At 34.6% G+C, this 10,871-nt stretch overlaps 1 protein-coding gene across 1 annotated transcript in view; it reads right to left on the bottom strand.

The window, feature by feature from the left end:
* Positions 1-4,921: 4,921 nt before the first annotated feature.
* LOC107674746 (A-kinase anchor protein 13-like) overlaps positions 4,922-10,871 on the bottom strand; it is a 57,992-nt gene continuing 52,042 nt past the window's right edge. Inside the window, exons 11-13 of the mRNA XM_016468838.1 lie at positions 7,682-7,950; positions 6,079-6,126; positions 4,922-5,363 (exon numbers count right to left, since the gene is read on the bottom strand). Of these exons, the coding sequence (XP_016324324.1) occupies positions 5,177-5,363; positions 6,079-6,126; positions 7,682-7,950 (504 nt within the window). The 3' untranslated portion in view covers positions 4,922-5,176. The remainder of the gene's footprint in view (positions 5,364-6,078; positions 6,127-7,681; positions 7,951-10,871) is intronic.

Below are 10,871 nucleotides of genomic sequence, written 5' to 3'. Positions count from 1 at the left end.
TTTTAAAATGCAATTAATAATAGAACGTCCGGCTCACTTTGGTGGTACTTTTTTCAAAATCTCCTCTTAAAGGTCCAGGTTCCTCCTCTGTGATGCTAAAAAAAACAAGATATAAAGGCATGAATTACTGTGCTTCCAGTGTTTCCAGAAATGTCAATATGAAATGAGCCAAAATATTAATAGGCGTCTTACCTGTATCCCATTGAACTGGTGGTACTGGTGAATGACGTCATGCCTACAAGCACAATGATGGAGTCATAGTAGCATCACCAACAACAAACAGCCTCCATCCCCCCATGGTAGAGCCTGATTTACGTACACATGCAAAACCGGCTTTTTGCAAAAAGAGTTAGTGCTTGGTCAAGCAATTTGACCAGATTAAAATGACTCGTGGTGCCATAAACATACTATGTGCAAAACCAGTTTAATCATTATAGAATTTTTTAAACTATATCATATTAAATTTACATCATGAAATCATATTTAGTTACATGTATGGGGGGGGGACGCTGTATTAAATAGTTAAATTCACCAAAATAAAATAAAATAAAATGTTTAGTTAATAGTAATAAAATAAAATAAAATATTTACATGAGTGGTTTGTCTGCTCTAATAATACATTTTTTATGTGATTATAAATATTTATTTTAAAATGCAATTAATATTAGTAATAGTTAATAGTAATAAAATAAAATAAAATAAAATAGCTCTCAAACTCCAAAAACAAGTCCCATCAGAGCTGGGTGACATAGCTAAAAATCTATCTCTCAATATTTTGACAATATTTATACTGTGTATATTGATATTTTTACTTTGCCTCTCAAAAATTTAAAAGGGTAATTTTTTGCCCTCCATGATAAGACATGATCTCGATAGAACAGCTACTGTTAAAAAGTACAACGTTACACAATTTTCCCTAATTTTATATAGTCCGCAAAGATATTGTGATAATATGGCTAATATTCGATGTATCACCCAGCCTTAAGTACCATAAAAGTAATTCATAGATATCTTCTGAAGCTATACAGTACGTTTAGTGATGCACCAAAATTATTATTTTTTTTATTCGATGTATCACCCAGCCTTAAGTACCATAAAAGTAATTCATAGACATCTTCTGAAGCTATACAGTACGTTTAGTGATGCACCAAAATTATTTTTTTTTTTACCAAAACTGAAATGAATGTTTTCATGAAAACGGAAACTAAAAATACAATGTTGGTCATTAAATTTGGGTAATTAGGTAAATTAACTCAGAATGTTTTTCAGGGTGTCATGTTCTCATTAAGTGATAAATTAAACCAGCCTCTCAATATTTCAGCTGAACAAATTGTACCTATTGCACATCTAGCATTATTTTTGATCTTGTAAAAATGCGTCTACACAGCTGACATGTTTACATGTTGTAGCGTATCCAAGCTGTGTACATGAAACAGACGCCGTTACAATCAAAATGCGTCAATGAAGAAATGCTATATAGTCAATAATTTCAGCCGAAACTAAAAATTTGTTTTGATCGCATATTTATGTTTGCTGAAATTTTATACATAAAATAACACTTTTATTATATGGAGGAAAAGACTGACATTTTTTAATTTATTAACTAAGGGGAAATAAATTTGAAAAATGATATATATTATTAAATTTGATATAATATGAAACACCAAGTTTCAATAAGACATTTTGAAAGCTATGCTGGATTTCCATTATTCCTTATTTCTAAATATGTGGCTTAGTAACCCAAAAACACAGTTGAAAACTGTTCCAGAACATGTGTTGGTCTATATGAGGGACAGGTTTCAAAGGTGGCTAGCATATTTCATCTCTCTCTACATCTACTGTGCTGTGAGTCACAGGACATCATCTAGGGACGAGATGCTGGAGGTTACTATGCTGAGGATGCTATTATCCTGAAGATCCTACTGCAACTTACTTATGATGTCCTCCTCATCACTAGATGAAGAGCTGACAGTAAAGACAGTTTTAGATTTGGGGAGGAGCGGTGAGAGGTTGAAGGTAAAAGAGATCTGCCTCTTTCGCCGAATCCTTCCTATCGCAGGGCGGCCGCATCGGGGATGGAAAAGTCAGAGCAAGTACTTATTAAACCAGATGATTTAGGGCCTGAGAAATGGGTGGAGGACGACTAACACAAACCAGATGAGGAAAACAAATTATGTTATACTGGTACCACCTGTACTTGTACAACCTCTGAAACAAAGAATTCATACGAAAAATCTGGTATTCTGAGAGAAAAAGATGTTTCTAGCACAGAATCTGTTATATAATCAATCTACAGAAGCCAGAAACTGGAAATAAAGCAGCTTTACTTACCATCTATGTCCCGTTGGCTGATGGAAAGCATAGAGACTGATTTTGTGAGGGGGAGAGTCACAGATGGACCGCTGTGTCTGAACTGATGGTACTTCCTCGGTTTCTGAAATCACAAACTCAGATGCTCAGTGCTTAAGTTAAGTACACGGAAACATACTGCACACTCTACTTTTTCCACCTAAAGTGCTTTCAGGAAAACTGAGCGCTAAGAATTATGCATTGTTTTTTGCTCAGGTTGTTTTTTATGTTGGCTTCAAGAACCCTTTCAAACGGTTTGTGTATTTTAACCCAAATGTCACAGTTCGGAGACTCTGGTCTTACCTGTCCACCTGGACTGCTGCATTCTCCCAAATCAGACTCGGGACCTTCTTCTGTGAGAGACATCAGTGAGCCCCTCTCCTCACTCTCCTGCCTCTGAACCCCTCGCAGATCCTGGAATGGATCTCCGGACTGTGGTATCCAGTGTTTGCCATCCTCAATCCCTGCTGCTAGACCCTCCAAACTATAACTACAACAGAACACATCACAAAAGAGCTCAGTTATGCTAAGAAAAAAAGAAAAGAAAAATAAATGATGTAAAAATAAATAAATTAAATTAAAAAACAAAAGAAAAGAAATTATAAAGAAATATAAAAAATAATATAAATAATAAAATTATTATAAATAAATTAACAAATAAATGACTAAATAAATTAAAATAAAATTAATTATTAAAAATAGTGTATAAAAACAAAATAAAAGAAAGAAAGAAACAACTTTGAAAGCCGTCTTTTTTAAAGTGACAAATAAAAGCAAAGCTGTGCAGCAGTACATACTGTTTTGTACTTGTTGATCATCATTTCTAATATTTCCAAAACTATCTGGAGAACTCTGGACGTTCACACAACCTGCAGCATTGACCGTGTATCTGTCCCTCACTATTTTTTAAATCACTTCAAAATAAATATGTTGTTTACATGGTTTCTTTTTCACCCAAAAAGGCATACACATGTGTCTGTGTGCGGTGTACTACTGACCAACCAGATGCAAAATATGCAAAGCGGATGTTCATATTGCACTCCACCCAACACAGATGTATCCACACTAAAAATGCATTACAACTTATTTATTATACAATAAAATAACTTTTAGAAAATAACTACTTGTGCAGCTACTTAAATACTGAAATAAAATTAAAAAACTTCTTGGGAAGTCATCAAAAAGTACTAAAAGTGCAGTATCAAAATGTAGTTGGGTGGTTTGAGACTATGCAAAGCTAACAGGTTTGGGCTATTTCTTTAAAGTCTAGTATTTGAAAATAGTGAATTTCACCAACAGAATGGCTGCTGTTAGTACAAGACACCAAGACCTTATCTTAGAAGCAATGCTATATACAAAACACAAGCTCAAAGCAGCACAGCGAACAGCACAATAGCAAACCAAGGCAAACTGAGAAGTGTTTTGGGATGCTAATATATACGTGAGCATGTATTCCACATTCAAACCTCAAAATAAATAAAAAAAACTCACTTATCTAAGAGAAATAAAAAACAAACCCACACTCTAAGAATATTATATATATATATATATATATGAATAGGATTTTAACTTCTGGAACCCTACTGTTGTGCTCTATTTGAGTGTAATAATCTGTTCAGTATCTTTCAACAAACTATTCACTGAATAAATGCTAATTTTTCCATTCTACTACCCCTCTAACTGGTTTGTGCCCATTGGTGCCCCCTTTTTTTGGTCAGTTTGAGCTGGTGCCCCAGTGAACCCTGTCGAGAGCTGGAAGAAATTAGAGAGCTCATCAGGTACTGCGAGTGTATGACTGCGTTGTGTGCAAGCTTCCTGTAAATCCAACCGGAGAGCCAACCCCTCTGACTAGCACAAAGAGCTTTTGCATCATCATTTGCATTACCTGTTTGCCAGAGCAAAGTGAAGCGTTTGTTTAGGCCTTATTCTGTGCTGCTTCAGTCAGCCTCGGTAAAGCTTAGAGAAATTATGGCTTTTAAAAGTTAGATATGTTGCTGCCGAGATACTTAGAGGAGCTGCTTATTGCTGTATAGATTTTTGGTGTAGTTTTTTGTTGTTGTTGTTGTCGTTACATGATGACTAATATTGTTGTTCTCGTAACCGGTCCGAATGTCAGGTAAGAGGATGTTTGTAACAAACCTGCTTCAGATTGTTGCACTGAAATGTAAAATAGTATTTAATATGACTGATTTGACATGACTACAGTAGGTTACAGCATTTAAAGTCATTTTTGAATCTCAGATCAGTAAGAAATAATCAGCATTTTCACTTGTGTACAGTGTAGTGTATTCAATTTTTATTTATTTAGCGGTTAAAAATATTTGTGATCTTATTTCCAGATTTGGAAAAATTCTAGCAACAATATATATATATATATATATATATTGTTGCTAGAATTTTTCCAAATCTGGAAATAAGATCACAAATATTTTTAACCGCTAAATAAATAAAAATTGAATACACTACACTGTACACAAGTGAAAATGCTGATTATTTCTTACTGATCTGAGATTCAAAAATGACTTTAAATGCTGTAACCTACTGTAGTCATGTCAAATCAGTCATATTAAATACTATTTTACATTTCAGTGCAACAATCTGAAGCAGGTTTGTTACAAACATCCTCTTACCTGACATTCGGACCGGTTACGAGAACAACAATATTAGTCATCATGTAACGACAACAACAACAACAAAAAACTACACCAAAAATCTATACAGCAATAAGCAGCTCCTCTAAGTATCTCGGCAGCAACATATCTAACTTTTAAAAGCCATAATTTCTCTAAGCTTTACCGAGGCTGACTGAAGCAGCACAGAATAAGGCCTAAACAAACGCTTCACTTTGCTCTGGCAAACAGGTAATGCAAATGATGATGCAAAAGCTCTTTGTGCTAGTCAGAGGGGTTGGCTCTCCGGTTGGATTTACAGGAAGCTTGCACACAACACAGTACCTGATGAGCTCTCTAATTTCTTCCAGCTCTCGACAGGGTTCACTGGGGCACCAGCTCAAACTGACCAAAAAAAGGGGGCACCAATGGGCACAAACCAGTTAGAGGGGTAGTAGAATGGAAAAATTAGCATTTATTCAGTGAATAGTTTGTTGAAAGATACTGAACAGATTATTACACTCAAATAGAGCACAACAGTAGGGTTCCAGAAGTTAAAATCCTATTCATATATATATATATATATATATATGTGCTGTGAAATGATTAATCGCGATTAATCGCATCCAAAATAAAAGTGTTTGTTTACATAATATATGTGTATAGTGTGTACATTAATTATGTATATATAAATACAAACACATGCATGTACATATTTAAGAAAAATATGTAATGTTTATACATTAAGACAGACAGATAGACAGATAGATAGATAGATAGATAGATAGATAGATAGATAGATAGATAGATAGATAAAATAAACATTTTAATAACGTTTTAACAACGATTTAAATAAAAAAATTAATAAGTACTGGGTTACTTAACTATAGGGCAAAAGTATGGAGAAAATGAATAGCTTTATTACTTCTGGCAAATATTTATTTATTTTAACACACATTTAGTTTTTAAACAGAACAAAACATTGTGTTTTAACTGCCAAATTCTCAGTACTGTGATTTATGCAATGCATGGAAATGGGAATCACTGTTGTGCTCTATAAGGATTTCAGATATTAATGGACATTTCAAAATACTCAAGAATATAAAAGAAAACAGGATACCTTCTTCGGTAAAACACAGGCTTTTCCTCTCCTGTATTTCGTACAGAACTGGAAATGGAAAGATGATGAGAGCAGTGAGATGACATGGAAATAAACTACTATGACTATAATAAGAGTCTCTGAAAGGTAAAAGTGAAACTAGTAAAGTATGGAATTGCTTCTCAAAAAAAGAGTGAATGCAAATGAGTAACAGAGGGAAGAACGAGGTGAGAATGACTGCAAAAGCATGCAAAGGCATGAGGGTGTCACATGATGGAGAAGTGTGCGCGGCGTCATTCTCAGAGCAAGGCATGTTTTGGTGTGTTGTGTTTAAGGTGCTAATGCATTAGCATTCAGTGTGTACTGAGAGAGTGTGAATTCAGTGCCTCAAAACCTGAAAGCCCAAATACATTTTGGGCAGTCGTCTGTAATAAGATGTACATTTCCATCAGATTCATTTACTATATTGCTGTAGCACTTACAAATGGATTACAAACCCCTTATTTAAAAAGATTTGGTAACACTTTACTTATTTACACACATATACATTTACACTACCATTCAAAAGTTTTGGGGTCAGGAATTTTGTCTAAATAAATGAATACTTCTATTCAGCAAGAATGCATTCAAATGATCAGAAGACATTTATAATGCTAAAAGATTTCCATTTCAAATAAATGCTGCTCTTTTGAATTTTCGATTTATGAAAAAAAAAAACGTTATCACATTTCCACAAAAATATTAATCTACACATCCATTTCAAAATTTATAATTATAAATGAAAATATTTCTTGAGCAGCAAATCAGCATATTAGAATGATTTCTGAAGGATCATGTGACACTGAAGAGTAAAAAGTCAGCATTTCCATCACAGAAATAAATTACATTTTAAAATATATTAAAATTGAAAAATTTCAAACTAAAATAATATTTCACAATTTTACTGCTTTTTGCTGTATTTTTAAAACAAATAAATACAGCCTCGGTGAGCATAAGAGACTTTTTACAAACGCATAAAAAAAAAAATGAATAAAAAAATCTCACCGACCCCAAAACTTTGAATTGTAGTCTGTCTGTCTATCCTATGTTAGTACCATTAAGACGTCTTGCATTGCAACATTATGACAACTAAGCACACCTCAATAAAAAGACATAATATTTTTATTAAGAACTATCTTATAATATATTGTTATCATTATTAATTAAAGCCAGTACAATAAATACTACTATGATGTTTAAACTAGTGCTGTCAAACGATTAATCGCATCCAAAATAAAGTTTTTGTTTACATAATATATGTGTGTACTGTGTATATTTATTATATATATATATAAATACACACACAGAGTATACATTTTAACAAATATTTACATGTATATACATTTATATATAAATATATAAATCCATCGCGATTAATGGCATCCAAAATAAAGTTTTTGTTTACATAATATATGTGTGTACGGTGTATATTTATTATTCACGAACAGCTTGTAACACTCCAAAGAGAAAGGAAAACTGAAATCGCATCATATGACCCCTTTAAATAATCTTTTATTTTAAATAATGTATTTTTCACAAAGCAGAAAATATGAATGGTCCTAATAAGAACCATGATCTCAGATACCTGCGCTGGTTCATCTCTTCTTTCCCTCCCTGGTTCTTCCCAGGACCCCAGCTGTGTCTGCGGAAGGGAGAGAGCGAGCGTACGGTGGAGCGGAAGAGAGAGGTGGGCAGCGGCACCTCCGTTAAGCTGTCTTTGGCCTCGTCTTCCGCCTCCCCTCTGTCCCGCACCTCCTCTGAGCTCTCGGCCGAGGAGCTGGGATGCTCGTCTGTGGAGGAGCAGGAGACGGACACCTCACTCGTGCTGTCGCCTCCCCCTACTGCCTCCTGCCCCTGAGCAAGAAACAATCAGACACATGTTAACAAATATTGTTTTGTTCAGACAGATTAAAAATGACTCCACAAAGTACTACAGTACTACAAAACCTGGATACGTCTCGTCAATGATAAATGGAAAGTGTGCAAAAGAATAAAAATGGTTCAACTTAAACAACTCAAGCAGTTATTAGAGGTCTGCTACCCGGCCCGAGCCTGACGGGTTCCGAAATACTTTCGGGTTGGGTTCGGGTTAATGTTTAATGAATAGCTTCGGTTTCGGGTCGGGCTAGGGTTTATAGCTAAACTAAAACTATATGCAGTCTATGCTGCTTTCATAGACGCACGCACACACATTATTGCACACGACAACACAGCACAGTAACTTTTATTAGTAAAATAGCTTCGACAGGCTACTGACTCGTAACGTTATATTTCTCTGCAATTAATCGCTGTTTCTGAAGGAACTAAGCCTCGTTGCTTGTAGAGAGAGACGCGCAGACGCAGGTTCACACACGCAACTTACATCTCTCTCTCTCGTGCGGGCGCTAATTCAAATAAATGATATAATTAGCCTAATTCATTCAAATAAATGCGATCTTACCGCACTGCATCTCTGTGTCTGATTTAAAGCAGGCCGAATGCTAACGAGCCTTAACTGACGAAAATGACCATAATTTGCACGATGGAAGAATTATTGTTTAATGAATAGCTTCGGGTTTGGGTCGGGCTCGGGTTTATAGCTAAACTAAAACTATATGCAGGCTACGCTGCTTTCATAGACGCACGCACACACATTAGTGCACACGACAACACAGCACGGAAACTTTTATTAGTAAAATAGCTTAGACAGGCTACTGACTCGCAACGTTATATTTCTCTGCAATGAGGGGGTACAATCGCTGTTTTTGAAGGAACTAAGCCTCATTGCTTGTAGAGAGGCGCGCAGACGCAGGTTCACACACGCAACTTTCATCTCTCTCTCTCTCGCGCGCGCGCTAATTCAAATAAATTATATAATTAGCCTAATTAATTCAAATAAATGCGATCTTACTGCACTGCATCTCTGTGTCTGATTTAAAGCAGGCCGAATGCTAACGAGCCTTAACTGACGAAAATGACCATAATTTGCACGATGGAAGAATTATCGTCTTGTCGTATACAACCATTCAAAAACTCGGCAGAATTTATGTGACCGCTGCACCTGATGTTCATAAATTTTCATAACTGGTAAGTGTTTTTTATTTTGCCTTGTGAACTGGCCGAGCCTTAATGATTCTGTTTCTGTACATGTATTTGCTTACTGACCGTTGCACGGAATTGTGAAATACAGCATTTTTTTTAATTGGCTATTCGTTGTGAAAAAAAACAAAAAAGATTTCGGATTCGGGCTCTAAATTTAACTGTGCCGCTCGGGGCGGGTCAGACGATCTTGGGTACGGGCCGGGTTCGGGCTTCACTTGCCCGTGCAGACCTCTAGCAGTTATGCTGCCAAAAATGCTATTACGAGTATTTAAGCATATCATTTTTTTTTTTAAGTGTATCACCGTGTGACAGGAAAAAAATATTTAAAAAAATTCCATGTTCTTTATGATAGAATGTTGATTCTATCGCTATTATTTATATATCATTATCAAGTTTTAGTAATTTTGTTTTGTGCTTTTGTCATTTTTATTAGTTTTGGATTTTTATATATTTCTTTTTAACTTTAATTTATTTTTTAATTCAGTTCAATTAAGATTTAGTGAACTTATTTTATTTCACTTAGCTGCCAAAGCAACATTTCTCATTTTTGTTAAAGTTTGTTGTACGTTTTCCATCTAAGATTTAAACTTTGTTTTTGTTAAATGAAATAAAGATGCCCACATTTTTAAAAGCTTGAGATTTAGATAACAATGACAGCATTGATCCTGACAGTTTTGCAAGAATAACAAGCAATTTTTTAAATATTTCTTTTTAGCTTTAATTTCTTTTTAAATCAATTGTAGTAATTTTAGTACTTATTTTATTTCAGTTTCCAAGACAGCCTTTAATTTAACTGAAAATGTATTTATATATTTATATATATACATAAATAAATTTTCAGTTACATTAAATGCTGCCTTGGAAACTGTATGGGGGGCCGTACAAGCCATAATTCATTCTGGCACTCTCACACACTTACATTCTCCTTTCACATGCATACATTTGTACTCTCACACACTTACATTCTCCTTTCACATACATGCATTTGTACCCTAACACACATGCATTTCTACTGTCACACACTTACATTCTCCATTCACATACGAATTACTGAAATAAATGAACTTTTCCACGACATTCTAATTTATTGAGATGCACCTGTACAAACATTTCTACTCTCTCTCTCACACACATACATTCTCCTTACACATACATGCATTTCTGCTTTCACACATATCATTATGTAACCTACGTGTTCTACAGATCTGTGTACAAGTGTTATGATACTGATGTTTATCGTATTGACAGGTCTCAATGCTAAGGAAATTTTCTACTGGCCCCGTTTTGGCCAGTGGTATAAATTTTTTACTTGCCCTGGCAAAATTTTCACAGGCCTTGCCACATTCAATCAATCAATATTAGCAATATTAGCGATAGTATTTACAATTAGTGAAAATAGCAGTATTTTTTAGTGATATCCATATGCTATTTACACTAAGTGCAAATAGCTATATATTATATTTATAGCCACTATGTTAAAATAGCAGGGTATTCTGCTAATTCCTTATTGCAAATAGTGGCAATTATCTGCACCTCAGCATTGTAATACATTATAAAACAGTATGCAATAATAACTTATTGAGTGTAAATTTTAATTTTAATTCAAATTATTAAATGGATGCCACTATTGGGACAAAAGCCCTCCCTACACCTACCCTAACCCTACCCGATACTTTATTTTCAACTTTTTGATT

Source organism: Sinocyclocheilus anshuiensis, unplaced genomic scaffold (assembly GCF_001515605.1).
Source record: "Sinocyclocheilus anshuiensis isolate Anshui unplaced genomic scaffold, SAMN03320099.WGS_v1.1 scaffold1093, whole genome shotgun sequence".
In the NCBI taxonomy this organism is placed as follows: domain Eukaryota; kingdom Metazoa; phylum Chordata; class Actinopteri; order Cypriniformes; family Cyprinidae; genus Sinocyclocheilus; species Sinocyclocheilus anshuiensis.
This window is presented reverse-complemented; position numbering and strand designations above follow the sequence as displayed.